Source organism: Temnothorax nylanderi, unplaced genomic scaffold (assembly GCF_030848795.1).
Source record: "Temnothorax nylanderi isolate EJ_2023f unplaced genomic scaffold, tnyl_v1.0 TNYL_tig0060_pilon, whole genome shotgun sequence".
NCBI lineage: Eukaryota > Metazoa > Arthropoda > Insecta > Hymenoptera > Formicidae > Temnothorax > Temnothorax nylanderi.
In genome coordinates this window covers 427,754-447,150 of record NW_027249122.1, presented here as the reverse complement: position 1 = coordinate 447,150, position 19,397 = coordinate 427,754, and the positions used below count along the sequence as shown (strand labels likewise).

Below are 19,397 nucleotides of genomic sequence, written 5' to 3'. Positions count from 1 at the left end.
TGAATAAAAAGGGGAGTGATATGCGTACGCGACTTTTTTCCTCGGCGTGTTCTCCAAGTCTAGACTCTTCGGGTCTAAGTTTAAATCCAGCTCTAGGATCTAAATCTCGATAAATAATGTCAAATCAAACTCTTTAAATCAAAGTCCAGGTTTGATCTTCGATTCCTAAATCACGCGTAACGCTGGATTTTCAAGTAATTTCAGCTAATGTTATCGAATATTCATGAAAATTATGATTTCATAAAGATATCGGTCGATTTAAGCTAGATCTTTCGAAATCTCAACAGCCGATGTGCTGTCGTACCTCCAACATGGCATCGTTGTCGCTCAGGATAGAATGATGATGCCCGCTACTTCTCGCGCGTTTATGCGTGTGCGCCAGCGGCGGTGGTTGCGCCGGCAATCGTTTCGGTCCGAGACCGCCGATCGGGGCCGGTTTGTACACCGGACTCCCCAGCTTGTCCTTGGACAGCTCGTGAAGATTCGGCAAGGAACCCATCGTTGTCAACCCGCCGCCGTTCTGTCGCTTCGCGATTACTCGTGTGATGTATTCCTCACGCCTCGCGATCAGGCCCCTCGCTCGATCTCATTACGATCGAGTAGCCACCGTCGCGATTGACGTTTTCTTCATCCGCGAGTTGGTCACCTAAATGGAAAGAAACGAACTTTTCGTACCAAGCGCAACAATGCTGATCTACTTTCATATGGATCAGATGTTTTTATACGTTGTTCAAGATTCAAACGTATAGGAGCTAAAGAGTTTCGTGATGAGATTTTTTGCAAACTTGGCGTACCCTGAGATCACTTTGTTTACTCTGAAAGAGTAATTCGATACACGCGAAACTGGATACATTTTGAGATACACGATCTGGAACCATTAAAACGACAATTATCCATTCTCGTAGCGATCTCTCCTTCGAACGTCAGATAAGGAGTCGCTTAACGTCAAATAAGGAAGTTAGCCACGAGATTCCCGCACGCCTTGCATAATTCAATCGAATGATACTCGTTACTCGCGCTAATTACGAGACACGGAGGAAAAAAAGAAAGGAAAAAAATACAAAAAAAAACGGAGGAATAAAAATCGTAGCGGTCACCCGCGCAGCCTTGAACGAGAACTTGCTGAGCGAGCTAGCTATCGGCGTAAATGCTGTAAATAAATGAGACGCGCGGGCGCGGCCTTCGTCGAACGGTTCCGTCCAATCGCGGTGATCGACGATCGGCGATCGGCGATCGACAGTTGAAACCGGAAATTCAGGCGAATGTGTAAATTTCTGCGCCAAACGGGTCCGCGATCGCGTCATTCGCGTTTTTTAATTATAGCTTCGACGGAAAAGGGAGGCTGACGGGGACAGGAAAGGGAAGAGAGAAAAAAGAGGAACAGTATCCGAGAACGTGATCGCCACGCTCGCCGCAAATGCGCCGATTGTTATCTACTTACGCAACGCGAGCCTGTAACACAAGTACCTGCTTTACGTACGGAGCGCACACCTCCCCTTGGCAGCACGCGCGGTCCACGTTATCGGACGATCGGTGACTAGAAACGATCGGATTTACTTCTCGCCTCTATTCGTATTCTAATTTGTATCTGTCAGATCTCCGGATTAGCCTCGCGATTGGCTGATATAATGACTAGAAAATTTAGATGAGAAATCGAAACAATTTTCCAGCTACTGCACATAAAGAAACGGAATTTAATAACTACGAACTAGAGTAGCTTCGAAGCGAAGCAATTAGCCTCGCCTGTTCTCCGTTTTATTTCCGTGTTAAATGTCACGAGGCGATTCGATTCCTGTGTCTGTTTAAAAATTCTTCGACTCGCGATGTGACATTCTGTTAAATTCGTAGTGTCAAATTGAGTCATTTTTAACCCTTCCTATAGGTCGCCACTGCTCCTACTCAACTCAATATGTCGTTAATTTAATTAAAACAATGTTAGCTTGACTAAACTAAAAATGACTCTCTGAAGGTAGCCAAATGCCTCGTCATCTGATTAGTGACGCGCATGAATGGATTAACGAGATTCCCACTGTCCCTATTAGGCCAGTCAAATTAGACAAAAAAAGGCTTTTGCTCGAAAGTGATGCGAACTATTTTATTCCTTTTTAGGCGTGTTGGCGGTGTTTAGAAAAGCTTATTTCTGAGTTGTCGTGTTATTTGACCCAGAGCTTTTTGAGGGGGTGAGGGGAAACCAGAATTTTCGCGGTTTTTTGCATTTATCTCGTTTCGATTAATAGATAGCACTTTTTCGCTCCTGAGAAAGTTGTAGGGCTTGAAAAAACGAAGAAAATGAGCGGTGACTCGTTCCGATTCGTCAAAAATTGAGCCCAGGGGAGCCTCCGGAAGTCGCGCGTGTCGAGCCGAGCGTTCGGAACTCGGCGCGTTTTTCGCTTCTATCTCTTTTCTGATAAATGCTCAATTTTTGACGAATCGGAACGAGTCACCGCTCATTTTCTTCGTTTTTTCAAGCCCTACAACTTTCTCAGGAGCGAAAAAGTGCTATCTATTAATCGAAACGAGATAAATGCAAAAAACCACGAAAATTCTGGTTTTCCCTCCCCCCCTCAAAAAGCTCTGGGTCAAATAACACGACAACTCAGAAATAAGCTTTTCTAAACACCCCCAACACGCCTAAAAAGGAATAAAAAAGTTCGCATCACTTTCGACCTCAAATGTCTAATTTGACTGGCCTATATCTACTATCTAGCGAAACCACTGCCAAGGTAACGGACTTGGAAAAATTAGCGGGGAAAAAAGACCCTATTGAGCTTGACTCTAGTCTGGCACAGTGGAGTTAAAATAATACTGTTTTGTATTAAAATAGTAAATTTCGACACACATAGTAGATCACAAATAACAAAATGTTATTTAATTCAATGTATTGGTTTAAATTTCATCTTTTATTAATATTTAACAGTTCATCAAAAGAACTTTGTTCCGCGTGAACTGTACACGTGAGAATTGCACCCACAAGTGCTTCTTTCGGAGAGCAAAGCGTTTGAGTGCACAGAAAAAGGAAGTGTTAAATCAAGACTTGTACATATACTCGTATATATGCAAGGATCTATAATCTTGAAATGAGATCTGCGCATGTATTGTGTTAGTTAAACGAAGAAAACTTGTTTGAATGAAGTCATTATATAGTTCAACCAAGAAAAAAAGTTGAAATTCTTATAAGAAGATTATAGATTTTTGCGCATATTCGAGTACATAAGTCTTGATTTGACACTTCTTTTTGTTCTTTGTGGGCATTTGTCGAGGGTGAGATCGTCGAGGAATTTTCGGCTATTGACAGAAAGTTTCGGAGAGTAATCTAAGGTAGGTTTGAAAGTGATTTGGCTGACTCGGCGATTCGAACGATTCACAGCCGACTCTTCGCACGTTTCTCGATCATGGATCTTACTCGCGTTCAATCTTGTCGGTCTTCCGTTATTTCGACGCGCGAGCCGCACGCGATGGAAGTCCGACGTGTGGAAATCTACCGAAAAAAAAAATCCGCAGCTATTATAGGTGGGTGTAGCCGGTAGACCGAAGGTGAACTAGTTTTCGCACGTAAAACTACTCCCAGCGGCATACGACTCACGTTTTCGCAGAGTCCGCGGGAAATCCAAGGGAAATCCAGGAGAGGAAGGAAAAAAGAGAATGTGGTTAAATTAGCAAACGGGTCTCTCCGTTATAAAAAGAAACTAATAAAATGATTATTATTTAAACTGGAAAAATACGAAAAAGATGACCGAGATCGATGACGAAGACGAGGAATCGCGCGAGTTCCTCCCGGGAGAAAGGGGGCCCTGATAGTCGCAGTTCCGGCTGTTCCCGCCACCGGGTGCCCTGAAAATCCGACGGCCGTGCAGCGTAGCTGCATTCTGAGCGCGGTATTCGCTACGTGGATGCTGAATGTATCTCGCGGCGTTGCAACGACGTGCGTCACAGGGGAAAATGCGGCCGATGCGACACGGTGCTGAATCGATATTTCGTTTTTCAGCACTGTCCGCGCTCCTGACCTTGGTTATTATTCTCGCGTCGGCCCACGTAACGTTAAAGCTGCCGATAATTACGTGGGTTTGCGTCGCCGGGCTCGGGTAAGAGGTACACGACGATTGAGAATGATAAAAAATGCTGCAAACTTATTACCCGACGAAGGCCCAGGGAGATTCGACAGCCAATGGGAGAATTGGACGATAAAATTTCATTTCCGAGCTAAATTGTTGTCGATTAAATTTTTTCCCGTAGAAAATAACTCGAGGTTTATGATCGGATCGGAGATGACTCTGAAAAATATTGATATAATTTTACGTTCCTCCGTATTTCGTTGTCTTTCAACCGGAAATTGATGATTTCATCACGGAGAGTGACCTGATCGAAGAGAATAGAGTCGTGCGCAAAGCGGGCTTTATTTTTCACGCTACGTTACGCACGACGGTAATAACTGTCGGTGAGCGAAGCCGAAGACAACGGAGCGACACAGTGGTTTATCGTAACACACGTACGGCCGAGTACCGTATACCGAGTATATTTAGACGGAGAACATTTCAGATGGAGAAGCGGTTTTGAATCTTCTTCGAGGAATCGAAGGGACGTATAGGCAGTAACCAGTAAACCACGATATGGGAAGAAGATCGCGAGCTTGCGAGGGAAGGAACGGAGCTTACGTTTTCGCGTTGCCCGGTCGGACACAATCGCCATGGTCCCCCGCCGACTAGGAGCTGCCGAAACTCAGCCAGTTGTTCCGCAGTGGGTCGTCACGGGGCATGATCCCTCCTCGTGAAACCGAAATTGTCGCTCTCATCCCGTGCGGCAGCGACAAGCCTCCTCATCGGCGTTCGAGACGCAAACGTCTCTCTCTCTCTCTCTCGGAACCCGAATCACGCGCGTCGCGTCTCGAGCGATAACGACGCAAAATCGCTACGTTAAATCCGCTGCACTCGCGGCACTCGCGAGATCTGAGCGTCGCGTCGGGGACTCCTCGTCGCAGCTATTCGCATCCCGAAGTTCGACGTTTAGAGATCACCCTTTAGGATTTGATGAGAGCGAAGCTTTGACGCATTCGATGTAAAGATGACGGTCGCTCGCCGTGCTCAGGACCGAAATCGAATTGAAATCGCGAGGTCGCGCGCGAACAAATCTCCACGAATCTGGCGCACCTGCGAAACTGGGGCCGACGTGACGACGAAATCGAGACGAGGGTTGACGCGTCGCGAGCCGATCGTCATGAATTACGCACGAGTACCACTGTCATACAGTCACTCTGGGGGTGTATTGTTATTAACACGCGAAACATCGGCACGAATCGCATTAAATACGAAATACCCGAAGGACGCGTCCGAACACTGTCATACGCGCGCGCGAGATTTCCGTTCCAGCGGATTTAACTCTGATGCTCCTCTTTGTATTCACGAGACGAGAGATGTCAGAATCCCGGTATCCCCTCGGGAGATGTAAACACGGGATGAGTCTGCGGAATTCTGATCTCTTCTGCCGTAACAAATGAGTCCTCTCGCTTTCGTTTTCGAAGACGCTTTCGAAAGACGTACGCGAGCGGGCCGCGAACGCGAGATCGCGATCGACGGCAACCCGGGATACCGATCCGCGACAGGATCCAGATCCTGGGCCGACGAAGGGACGACTCGGAGCGGAGCGGCTCGCCTCTCGGTGTCCGCAATTCGGTGTCGCTCGGTTCTGCTCGAGCCAGCTCGGCTCGGCCTCCTCTTCTGATGGTCGATAACAGCGAGAGTGCGTACTGAGGGCGCGCTCCTTTAATTCTCACCGAATCTCTCCCGAGTGTGATTTCCCTCCGAATCTTACTCCAGCACGCGAAGAATCCCGTCGCGAATCTTAATTGGTTAATTAATCAACGGGGCCGTTAATTAATCCGATCGTCGGCAAAACCAGTCGCACGATCTGCCAGACTTTGTCTCCCACGACGTAAAAAGCTATCAGTGTGCACGCCCTTATTTTTGTAAAGTTATTAGTTACGCCCGAAAGTTGCAACGCGCGAAAGGAGATAACAAATGCGAGCGCTCGTTCAAATTACCGAGAAATAAATAAACGCAGGTGCGTTTAAAGACAATTTGCGCGATAAGCGTTCCGTTTCTGAAACAAAGCGCGTCGGAAGCGAGTTCGGATTAATTGGCTTCGAAATTCTATGTCGCTCGTTGAAAATCAGGTCGGGGTCACTCGTGGACGATATTAAATCCCGTAATCAGTATCTACAAGCCACTAATTACCCGCCGTTATGGGGACGAAGGTTTCCGCTCGCGAATCTAACGGCCTTCCACGGATATGCACGCGCCGCGGGCGTGCAGTTGCATCTTCCGATTCTGTCGCGAGTGCAGTCGTCGACGGTAACGTCGATTGTCGCACCTGTCACGCGTAACTGTCACGTTTTACAACGGGGGAGAATCGAGCGCGAAGTTGAAGACGATTCGGGATATCGGCAGGTCGTAAAATTAATTTAATCGCGGTAAGGGAGAAAGAGAAGAAGAGAACGCACGTTGCTTAAACTATAGCAAAAAAAATAGAAACAATCAAATAAGTCTCGTAATATTAATTTTTCTAAAAAGCTCTAACATTTTTCTCCTATTTTTTCTACTCGATAATTCTCTAATCAGAAGAACGGATCGACAGTCGTTCAATCACTGTCGCGAGCAAACCTTCTGAGCGTTTCAATGCTATACCCCTAAGTTTCCGCTACATTTGACTCGGCAAAAAAATCTCCAGTTATATCCGGTTGCATGGATATCTTTCGACGTTGTCATAATTAAAAGATTCGGCAGGAAATCGCAAATCTATCGTGTAGTGCGCACATTTGTGACATTATTAATCCGTCCGCATATTAATATTCATATTAATTCATAATAACATAGGAGACTGCGATCAATAAAATAAAATGTTCGAGATTTACGGCAAACATGATTTTTTCCTGATAAGACAGAGTCGCTTGAATCAAACTTGTGGACAAAGAGACGCGATGAATAACCACGGTATCCCACTTGCAATTAGCCTCCCCCGAAGATCACGTTCTCCGATTAGCGATCGCGATCGCGATCGCGACAATAGGACGTGAGCGTCCTGCTACCGCCTCTCAAGGCGAGACGACGAATCGCCTTTGTCATTACACAGCGTTTAACAGCCATGACACACGAGACAGGCACGGGGAAGTGTGTCAATGTTACGACGATCGCATGCCAGGTATCTATGTATTTAGGTACGTGTATGCCGCTCTTCGTGCCGCGGGGTTAATCACCTCGTGCCGCTTATTGTGTTCTCAGCGATCGACGGAGACCGGCTCTTCCCAGGCTGTAAAAGCGATCAGCGGTCATCAGGAGTCGCCGGACCGTTTCGCAAGTCGTAGCAGAGATAAAAATTACAACGGTAAGATTGAGTGAAATGCCATCGAGGCCCTATATAAGGTATCAATATAAATTATCTTTTAAATACGCTAAGAGATTATTACATTCTCGCGTAAGCGTCTCCAAGTACGGGCACGCTAATTATCCGGATGAAACACCCATGATACACATCTTCTGCCGCCAACGCGCGTGACTTCGCGCTCCGAAGGACTCCGCCGTTACCTACGTTTCCGCAGCGAGGCGTCTCTCCGCTCTCCCGCGTCGTTTTCTAGCAGCGATGATGTAACGAGTAGTAAGGTGCAAGCGGTCAAGTCGCGGCGCGACCTTGAAAATCGAAGATCGAGAGTATCCCCGCCGTCGGTGGTGATGCATGATGGTGGTGGTGGTGGTGGTGGTGGTCTCCCACCGTGGCCAAGTGTAATTGCACGTGTGTGTACACCATATCGCGAGTCCTGTCCCCTACTTCCTTCACTTAGACGCACGGAAGGAAGGCCCGATCCTTGGACACTTTCTTATAAATGTACGTTGATCACCGGCTCGCGCCTCATTTAACGCTCCACCCTCCTGCACGCGGAGGGATCGATATCCGCGGGACCGTTCCGTTCTTTCGTTACTTGGTTCCTCCGGTTCTCCCTTCGTCGCCGCGCGTCACGCGGCCGATTCAGTGCCGACAAGTGGATTTCTTCCGATCCTTTCTAAAGTTCGAGGATCTCGGGGCCGCGGTCTTACTCGTTAAAGGATACTCGTGAGTACTCTCTAGCTCAAGCCCTGTCACAATTTCTGACGAAATTTCAAAGTTGAAAACGGCGATATTGTTCGCCCTTTTCAAAGACGGGCGATCAAAAGAACGTGTAAGCTCCTCCGCTTGCCATTTGTTGAGAGGCGAGTGAGGAAGTAAATCGATAAAAGATAAACCGCTAAAAGAAGTTTAATATAAGGATATTGCGAGATTTCTCTTCATACACATATCTCTCTCTTTTTTATTCCGGAGATTTGGATCGAACGCTCTTTCTAACAGCATATTGCGATATCTTGTGATATACGGAGAGTACCTCTAAACTACTACCTTCCTTCCTTTCGATTTCTTTGATCATTCCATTCTAACAGAACGTCAAGCATGAAGATCTGATAGGTCACATACTTTCACGCTAAAAAGAAAACAAAACCGATTCTAAATTAGCTGGAGGGACAGCAATAACTTGAAATTATCGTTCTCCGTAATATTCGCCGAGCCAGATTTTGACAATTGAATTGGAGCTGAACGTGATAAAGTGCGGTGAAAGTAAATCGAGTAAACGTGCGAAGGAAAGACAATACATAGGAATCTGTGCATACGTAATACAACGATATGCAATACGAAGGATCGTATTCGCGCGGCTGTCACGTTTGTGTCCGCGCTGTTTATACGACGCTTGGAATGTCAATAGGCAGGAATATAAATCCCCGCATGTATCCGTACGTGAATAATTACACTCGCGCATTTACTCGATTTTTCTATAACGAAAAGATTAACTACAATGAATTAAAATAAATCTATTATTTCTTTCAATGATTATCTATTATTCATTCAATGATTATGATAACAAAAACCCTTGGTAATTCGTAGGTTCGAATAACGAGCAAAACTCTCGCTCCGTGTAATTGGAATCCGACTCGTCCTCAACTCTCGCTCTCGATCGCAATCTCGGTGGCCCCGGTGATTAATTAATTAATGTGCGAGCGCGATTATCGCCGCCGCTGCTATTCCACTGTTGTTCCGCGCTATTTGCGAGGCTCGTAACCACCGTGTTATGCCTTAGAGGCTCGTTAGATCCGCGTCCAATCCGGATGCCGACGCACGTTCTACACCCATAATGTCCGTTCAGCCTTCAACTTAGCGCAGGTCTCTAATTAAAACCCTCCCGCGCGACCGCTTTGTAAATAGCTTTGCGAATACGATTTGCGATAGATTTGATACGCGTCCGTATCAAATATTTCACGTGGCGCAGATCGATTGTCCTGACATTTATTTTGCGATTTCAGTCTTATTGCACTGGTTTCAATCTCGCAGTTTTGTAAATGGTGTACGCGTCTAGATCTCTAGGAATAACAAATGCGCGTTTATAGGCAAAGAAAAAAAATAAAGAAATGTGCTCGTAAATGTAAACGTTCGCAACGAACGTCAATAATCAGTAAATTGTTCGTAACTAATCGAATCATCGCGGCTGATAAATGTACGTCGCATAAATCCATTCGGCATCACGTTGGATTCGTATACGTACGACTATGAATCAGCAGCCGATATGCAATAAGCAGTGACCGTTGTGAATTTGATAGATAACGTTTTACGTAATATATGTTTATTAGAGGTGAGAATCCAACGCTTTTAAATAGCTTATTAATTGATATTCATCCATAACAACTATTCCGCTTGCCTACTTTAGTTACCGGTTTTTCCTGTGCTACCGTAATTCCGCCTCTGATTGCGATCGGGTGTTTACGGGACCGTGTGTATGTTCGCGACTATTTGCAGAAGGCGAACGCATAGTTTACTTTATGTAATTAAATTCTATTTTATTTAGAGTGAAGGAACGAGAACTCAGATCACGATATCGGGTACAACGTGTCATGAGACGCTCGGGAATTTAATCGCCAAAAAAAAAAAACGTCGGAGATTTATATTTTTCATTTACTCTCGGTAGAAAACTTTCACCGAAGAAAGGTCGCCGCCGGAGACTCGTAAGAGCCGCTTTTGCACGCTTCGCGGAACGCATCTCCCGTATAAACGACGCCGGTGTCCGTCGCCCCGCGGAATCTCTCGAGCGACGCTGGAAAAAATCATTAAATCCAATCGGCCGGAAAACATGGGAAGCTGCTCCCTTTTTCCTTCCTCCCTTCTCCGCCCCGGGGAAAGCGAGACGGCGAATGGCTTTTAATCGATCGACGGCGCGCGCGAACTCTCCTCTCGAGGCGATGTATAAATAATGTATCGAAAGGGAGAGCCGGGAGAGTTGAATCGTTGCCGTAAAAATATATACCCACGAAAATCGTCGTGCAAATGCAGGCCGCGAAACGGATTACAACGGCGCCCGGCGGATTGTCTCATTGTCTCATCTCGGCGAACGGAAAGATACGTATCTTCAGATACACGTGCGGTTCGAATATAAGTTATGCATTCGTAATTCTAATCTCGTATTCCACGCAATTCGCTGTTTATTGTCCGCTTCTCGTGTTGTATTCGAGCGTTATTCGAGCAGCTAGGATGCATACACCGTCTCGCCTCGATGCGCTCTTCCCTTTTTTTTTATTCTTACGCTAATTGTTGGCAACGCGTGAACGCGTAATAGAAGTAAACAGTGCATAATACGGTGAGGTTCTGCGTTCTGTATCGCGAAGCGCGAATCTGCATGAATGAGGATTATCGCGAACGAATTTTTGAGCTATGCCAGCAAACAAAAAGTATATCTACAACTACGTGCAGATACATAGATATTTTCTAGCAGAATTTTTCGAAGCGGCGATCCTCAGTCTATCAACCGTGAAATTATAGAGGCAATGATTGGATTTTATCTGGAATCTACGAGTTTCTGAGAACGTGTAATTACGCGGTCATTTATTACCAATAAATAGTTTTTTGACGCACCCGTTCGTCTCGCTCGTCATGACGTTGCGAAACGATTTTTACCTGTCATTAAGTATCTCCTTTTAATTGGCATTGATGTAACGCGAGTTAATGGCACTTCTGAGTAATAAGATATTAGATACGAGTTATATTTTATGACATAAATATACCCCCCTAAGATATTGCAATCATACAAGACAACATCATACATTTTTTTAGTTTTCTACACTTCGCAATTGTATAATCTGTATAATCTGCGAAGCCACCTTCTAAAAGCAACGTTCGTTTTTTCAAGTTTCAGTTTCCATGACAATGACAAATACTGAAAAATGATTAAGGTTCTATCCAGATTCTAAAATTAGGCGTCAGACTTTTGATCACTTTATTATTGTTTTATAACATTTCGATATCCTTTTGCGAGATATCCAATCAATGAGATTCTTCGAAAAGAGATTCTGATAAGATATCTTCAATTCTCCGAGATGTGGAAGTTTGAAATCCGTTCAGTCTCAAAGATTTTAATTGTAAGAAACGATCCAAAGTAATCTGTGATTGGCAGATGATGTCACGTCTTAGCAAGAATTTTCGCGAGTTTTTTCTCCTTGAAGATATGTCTCCCCGCGCGAATTTGTTATCCGATGGATTCGCCGCGACTAATCGGCGATATACGTGTAATGTGCAATAATGCGATAATGCGCGCGACAATAACAGCATTAATTTCGCGCAATGAAGATTAATTGTATATTATACTCACCGCGCTGCATGTTGAGTTATAAAAAAAAAAGGAAAACGCTTTGCAAGATTATTAACCGTCGAACGAATGATACAAGATATAATTAGACAAAAATAAAAAAAAATCATGAAAAATTGTACAGTATCGTCCGCATCAATTGATAGATAATATTCTGCGATTATTGATTTATAGATAATTAATTAAGAGTTGGTCGATTTTCAGGTTGTCACGGAGACGCAATTGTGAACGACTTTTTCGTTCGAATTATCTGAAATGAGATTATATTGCGTTAAACTTGCTTGAAGAAAACTTGGTTGAATAAAGTCATTATATATAGTTCAACCAAGAAAAAAATGTTAAAATAAAAAGTTAAAGTTCTTATAAGAAGATATAGATATAGATTGTTTCGTATATAAGTAAAATCACTATAATCCTTTTATAAGAGTTTCAACTTTTTATTTCGATCTTTTTTTCTTGGTTGAACTATATAGGTATAATGACTTCATTCAACCAAGTTTTCTTCATTTAACTTTAACTCAATATAATCTTATTTCAAGATTTCCACGTTAAAATTAAAGATATTTTCAAATTAAAAATATTCTGTTTCTCTGTGCATACGCAGAATCAACGCAAAATTTCTATTTTCTCGGCGATATTTTTATCACCTTCCGCTTTACCTCGCATCGCGGAAAGATACCGTGAAAAGATACCGCGCGTAATTTCATGTAGTACACCCGCTCATTACGACGCTATTTATGTCTATCTACCTATCACCCGTCGCGCGCGACCGCGGCCAAGGATTTTTACGTTATAAATCATAGCATAATAATTTCAATAACTTCTGCCTCGCCTGCGACGATTCTCGCGTTACTGCGATGATCGGCATGTAAACCGCATTTACGCCCTTCAATTACAATAGTCCGACGACAAATCACCAAGACGGATATCACCTATTCCCATTGACTAACAATAAGGCAAATAACTATATGCCTCGCTTGCTTATCGTCGGCTGTATCAGCGCGCCGCTCGCGCGTGTAATTACAGCGGATTGAATTACAGATTCGCAATCCATACGTCGAGCGGGCCACGTCGCTGACAGAGGCAGTTCCTTCAGCTCCGATCGAAACCGTTGCAAAAAAAAAAAAAAACTAATTTGTCGGTGTAATTTAAAGCAAACATTTCGAGACTATCGCGAGACTCGAGTTCTCACTGCCAAGTTTACACCTTGTTACACCTTGGCATTCGCTACCGATCATCAGTTAACTACGGAAATCGACGGACGAATTCCTCAAGCGTGTCTAATCGCGTGTTTTTTTTGATGATATTGAAATGTCCGTGCGATTCGAGACATTCGGCGAACGGTCACGGCTCCTTCTCGTCGATCTCTCTCCCGTTTCTTCGAAAATACCTTCGTCATCTCTCCACGTTCGCCGCTTTGTCTAGCGAAGCGTAACGGTTTTTGTTCGAGATCGATTTGCCCCTATGACGTTCTCGTTTAGCTCCGTCAGCTTCATCTTCGCCTTACGTAATTTATTAAATCAACTTACGTGCGACGTAAATTAAAACGGAGTAAAGTAATTAGGAAAATACAATTATGCGAAAGTTAAGGGTCAACGATTAACGAACTGGCTGACCTCATGTTTTTCTTTCCTTTTGCTTCGCGGCCCGTTAAAGCGTGTTTTATCGTGACCAGCATGGGCAGCATACAGCATTGTGTATTGTGACAAGCGTTCTGATATTAACGATATACACGAATGATAATTTTCGTTCCATCTCAACGATTTTGGTTCAAGGTAATCCGGCATGACGCTCGTGTCTTAAGCTTCTCGCGCGTGCACGAGAATACGAGCTTTTCAGTCCACGCGCTCGCTATCGTAATTACGGCGATTCTCTTTCCATTCGCTTCTCTTCCGAAGACGACACTCATGCGCGCGCGATAAAGAATGACGTCAACATAAAATTACGATAACGATGACGATCATGTAATTTCTGTTATGCGAAATTTCACGTGTCGGTCGTGACACGTGCGAGACCTACGCTCGTCATCTGCCTCGCCCATCACCTTAATGATCGTCGTTCTTAATGATCGTTGATTCTTTAACCCCAATCTTTCGCAAAGTATCACGATGACGTAAAAAAACTATATAAATCTGCGACGTAGCGCAAAGTCTTTAACACAATTCAATATTTGTTACACATCCCTCTTCGGCTACAATGTTTGTACAACTATGTTGCCTCAATTTGTATATAGCGCATTATTATAAATTAAGTCGTCAATTGATAAACCGTATCTGCAAATACATATAGTATATATTTTGTATAATTAAAGTAATGATTCAACAACCTCTTTCCACACATTAACCATCATCGCGCGTATTCTCAAAACTAAATATAACCATCTGAACACGTCATCTCATTTGTATTACACTATATCATTTGAATTATGTATCTCAATAGTCTCAACATACTCTACAACAATCCACGTAAAGCGACAAACGCTAATCGTGGAATGAAGTATTTGAAAAAAAAATTCAATAGCGTCCGCATTTCGTGGCGTTACTGGCAAAAATCTTCCTAGGACGGCGATTATTTCTTACAAAGACCATCTGCATCCAATTAGACCGTTCTCCGTCTGCGTCCCGGACCCGTCCCGTCCGGAGCTGGTGAACGTGTCACGCGGAACTCGCTCGCGTCTGCTCACTCGCTTACTTTTAGGGTCGATGCAACGTGCCGCTCTCGCGGCAATATAGCATTATACGTATAAATCGCACCGGTGGAAAGACCTTGAACGATTGCCGGTACTGACCGGCGTAGCCGGCTACCTCGGCCAGGATATTGAAATTAGAATGCTACAGCTGTGCCGATACTGCCGATCGATCGTGAATAATAAAAGCAGTTTCATAACGGCAGTCTTACCGCTGCGTTTCCGATCGCGAGTCGCGTCGTACCGGACTTACCCGTTTCGGCGATGAACGCACGTGACAGGCGATCGGCATCTTTCATATTCATGAACGACGCGACTAGCGACTCGGCAAACGATAAGAACAGCAATTTTTCCTTCTGAAAAGATTAGACGTAATAGCGTTCTAAGAAAACTACATTACAAACCTAACTTAACGTAATAAATCAAGAATTTCTTGCTATGGGAATCCTTAAAAATAGAATTCCCAAGCGAAGCGCGCTTGAAGATGCCACTATACGCTCTTGACATCTCGTAATTCAATCCATTGTAATTTATTACGTGCACGCGTGCAACGTTTATCCGCATTCTATCCGAATAATGCAAGATCGCGGATAAAAGCGTCGATTGCGCGATGGCTGATATCTTCGCCGACGAATGCGATAACCGTAATTCTCGTCGCATGCTAATTATATAATCCTGCACGGCGTGCGATCTTGCAATGTAAATGAGAAGGAATTCTTCTTCGAGATATGCATTTTTCAGGTCAAGCAATTGAAGCAATGTTTCGCTCGGGCATGCAAAAATTGTCATTTCTCTACAAGCCTTACGCATTGGCTATAGTATCGCTCGGCTATGTTCTCGCAGAATTGGGTCACTTTCTGATAGGTAAGTCTTAACCGCATCCTTTGTATTTCTTCATGAATCTAATTTATGCGCGCATTAGTCGACAGGTTTAACTGATTGTGTACATTAATCGACATTATGCGATGATATTTCGTTATCAGAATTTGATTCTTTCACCTGCGACATGTCGTTAATTTAACGGTTTCTCAACACATCTGATTTTTTTTACTAAACGACATCTGATTTCTCCGGCAAGGTGTGACGAGCAAAGCGATCGCCGAGGTCCTGCACTACGGCGACATAGCCTGCCAATTTAATTCGACGACGCTGACGGTGGCCGAGCTTCCGGTGAAATGCGAAATCGCGAAGAATTCCACGCAGTGAGTCTCGCTAGTCGTTAATGCCGCCTACTCCAGAAAGTCCCAGCTGGGAAAACGTCCCGCCGGGAGAACCGCGCGTAACTGTAAGCGCAATTATAGTTTAGATTGCCGTTTCCTCGCGCGACAACTCGATTTCCTTGTAGGTGATTGATTCACCGCGCGCTGCTTAATACCGCTAAGTCACGCGTCGATAATGAAACGAGATACTGTTACGAGATCCTCGCGAGAGGACACGCGACGCCGCGCCGCGACCGAGATTGATCGAAAGCCGTCGTTATGTCGTTAACGTTCCGGAAAAACTACTAATTGCAAGTGCCGCGAATAATTTTTTTCGCGTGATTCACGATACGAGAAGAATCCTCGTGTAAACGAATTGTATGCGATTTGCACGGTGATCGCACGGGCAAATCGATCATCGATCACACGGATCGAGGTCTTGCTGCACAGCGACGCAGCAATTATCGCGTTCGTCATCGCGCCGCGCTTACCGCGCTCGATCCGCTCTCGTACAACGCGCTCTTTGTTGCCGCAGCTGTGGATCCCTGGAACTGAATGGATCTTATTACTGCGAGTGGAATTACAATGGCCTCGGTATGGACTATCAAATCTTGGCGGGGCCCAGCTTCATCGCGGTCTACACGATCGTGGGTATCATCTTGGGCGTCGCGGCTGATAGATACAACAGGTAGGCCGGTCGAATCAATTTAATTACGCATGTCGAGCTTTTGCTACCTTCGACGTTCTTTTTCTCTCGTTCTAGAGTGAGGATGTTGACGGTCTGCACTCTGGTATTTGGCATCGCGATCATCCTGAGCGGGGCTGTGATGGAATACTGGCAGCTCGTTATTTTGCGAATGGTCCACGCGGCGGGGTAAGTCCTGGTAATAACCAACAGCGCTTCCGCTTCCACTTCCGGCCGTTCGCTCGCAAACGAATCAATCGCGCCGCGTTATGTTACATTAAAATCCGAACGAATATTACAGGGAGGCGGGATGTAATCCCCTGGCGACTGGTCTTCTGTCAGACTGGTTCCCGGAAGAGCAGCGGGGCCTCGTCATGTCCATTTTTAATTGGGGCATTTACGGCGGTTACGGCATCGCTTTTCCGATCGGTCGCTATGTGCCTGAACTGAATGCCTGGGATCTGGTGAGTTAATATCCGATTTACATTGTCTCCTTTGCATTATATTTTTTTTCTCTCTCTCTCTCTTTTTTGTATGGCTGTTCAAAGCCAACGTGTTCCGGCGAATAATTGCTCGATATACATCCCGAGATCATTTCCGCGCGGAAGGAAAGCACAATGAAGGTCACGGTGAATTGCACCGATAGTGCTAACGAAATATTTCCGACGATGACGTGAAAGAGTACGCGTAAAAAATTCCAATTTTTTGGGATTGAACACTAACGCAAATAATACTAACAACGATAAATTAAACGTTAACTGAGATACAGAGACAATAAGAATTAATGTTAATTAAATTAACGATTAATGAATTAATCAGATTGAGCTGTTAATTGGCAGGGCTGGAGGGTCTGTTATTACGGAGCCGGAGTGATCAGCTTAATCATCGCCGTCCTCACCGGTCTGACGCTGACCGAGCCGGAAAGAAAAGTGGTCGGCGAGGAATCGACCAACAACGACGGGGAACAAGTATCGGTTTGGAAAGTGCTACTACAACCGCGCATTGTTCTCTTATGCCTCGCCGCCAGCATCAGACATTGCGGTAAAGGGCAATACCTTGAAGCGAAAGGATTGAGATACATATCGAGGGTACATTAGCGATCTAATCGAGTTTGCACTAATCCGACGAATCCGCCTCGCCGTGATACTCACCCTCTTCGTCTCTTCTCTCTGAATACTTTGTCTAATAAAACTAAAATCTATATGTTCGAATCTTGTCGATCTAAAGAAGGAAACGAGTTAAATCTAACAGCAGTAATTAAGCCTCTCTTCGACGTTTCGAAATTAAATTTATTCTAATTATCTGAAATTATTTTTATTCGATCGTGACTAAATTTGCAAATCGTTACAGGAAGACAATTTTTGTTCTTTCGAAAAATTCCTATTAGCATAGTTTATTTCCCTCTTCGATCGAGCGATTCACTTCCAATCTATATCACAATCTTTTTCCAATCACATGCATGTGACGCTTTACGCAAACAGGATTAAATCGTCACTTTCTTTTTCAGGCGGCCTGTGCTTCGCTTACAATTGCGACCTGTACTACAGAGACTACTTTCCGGACTACGATCTCGGCTGGTGGCTTTTCGCTGTTACGATCGTTATCGGTAGTATCGGCGTCGTGGTCGGTGGGTTAGTTAGCGACAAGTTCGTGGCGAAAATGGGGATTCGTTCGCGTGTAGCGTGTTTGGCGATCAGCCAGTTAATCGCGACGCCGTTCGCATTCGGTTCGGTATACTTCAATCCCCTTTGGGCTATGATCACGCTGGCGATCTCCTATTTCTTCGGTAAGAAGCGACGTTGTGTGCGGAATTAAATGCTCTAAATCAGTTGAAACATTCGATAAGATACCGATATATATTTTATACAGATCGCCTTTGAATTTAGCAGTCTTGTCGTTTATGTTTGCAGCCGAAATGTGGTTCGGAATAGTGTTCGCCGTCGTGGTGGAGATCGTTCCTCTGAAGCTGCGATCGACCACCGTCGGCGTTTTCCTGTTCGTCATGAATAACATCGGTGGAAATTTACCGATTCTCGTCGAGCCTACCAGAATGTCCATCGGTTTCCGGGAATCGTTGTATATTTATTACGCTGGCGCTTACGGCATCAGTAAGTATAATAAAATAGAAAATTAATTCTTATTGCTACCGTAAAATCGTTCACGTTCACAATCGCTTGTGCCGTCGGGCTTTTTATAGAAGTTCCGACAATTTTTATAAAATCAAACCTTGATATTATTACCATATAAACATTGACGAATATCTACATAAACAGCTACGAAAAACGACCAGCAAAACTGCTCTCGCAAGTCTTTGATCGCGCGGAAGAGAGCGCGCAGTCGGACGATAGTATCATGATAATTTGTACGTAGGTTCCATTATGTTCTTCTTGACCATGTTCCTAATGGACGGTCCCGCGGAGGTGGAGAGAAAAGTGGACAAGGAAGCACCGCCGGCATACGACAATAGCACATTCACTAACGACGATGGCCAATTGCCAGCGTTGGAGTTGCCGGCGTTTCCGGCGCGGCCGCCGATCTACGAACATTCTCGGTTATGAGCCGAGAGAGGCTCTTGCTCCAAAGAGTGTAATGTAAATAGTGTCTCGAGCTCTCGAGCTATGTTGGCAGGCACGAATCGCGTAGCTAAGGATTGGCAGCGTTAACCCATTAACGCCATTCGAAGATTTGTTACAACAAGATTGTCCCACGCCGCCGACGATTGATAAATTGAAATCGATACAATTGATATGTTTTCATTTACGGTGGAAGAATACCAGACATATTTGCGAGATATTTTTTTACGTCTTTCGTCGATCGGACGTTAATGGGTTAAAGTTCCTCATGCCGAGCCCGAGACTTGCGAAATTGTGCGAGGGCGCGATTTACCAAGCGACAACTGCGATAATTAAGAGCTCTGTTTTGTTTGAGCGCGGCGCGTTGAAAAACATTCACGTGCGCACGGCAGATTACGTAAGGCTCTTGATAAAGAAGTTTACGAAAAGCTTGATAAACTCCGAGAATCCTCAAGATGCGTTCTGCATTCTTAAAATGTAAATCTGTAACGGAGAGTGTGCAGCAGGTGTAATTTTTGTAGAAAAATAAAGATCTTAATATCTACTGAAA

The 19,397-nt window shown here is 44.6% G+C and overlaps 2 protein-coding genes across 3 annotated transcripts in view; one reads left to right on the top strand and one right to left on the bottom strand.

The window, feature by feature from the left end:
• LOC139773296 (UNC93-like protein) overlaps positions 1-19,397 on the bottom strand; it is a 47,333-nt gene that overhangs the window by 6,211 nt on the left and 21,725 nt on the right. The window contains exons 1-2 of one of the 2 annotated variants that reach the window (XM_071707658.1): positions 4,653-5,646; positions 305-646 (exon numbers count right to left, since the gene is read on the bottom strand). In XM_071707658.1, the coding sequence (XP_071563759.1) occupies positions 305-499 (195 nt within the window). In that variant the 5' untranslated portion in view covers positions 500-646; positions 4,653-5,646. Of the gene's footprint in view, positions 1-304; positions 647-4,652; positions 5,647-19,397 lie in introns of those variants that run through there. The other variant, XM_071707659.1, reaches the window with a different exon arrangement.
• On the top strand, positions 7,916-19,397 carry LOC139773305 (hexuronate transporter). The gene is made up of 10 exons (XM_071707681.1): positions 7,916-8,097; positions 15,132-15,254; positions 15,469-15,592; positions 16,125-16,277; positions 16,353-16,463; positions 16,576-16,738; positions 17,114-17,315; positions 17,782-18,060; positions 18,185-18,382; positions 18,645-19,397. The coding sequence occupies exons 2-10, from the start codon at positions 15,149-15,151 to the stop codon at positions 18,830-18,832; spliced, it is 1,524 nt and encodes a 507-aa protein (XP_071563782.1). The 5' UTR covers positions 7,916-8,097; positions 15,132-15,148; the 3' UTR covers positions 18,833-19,397.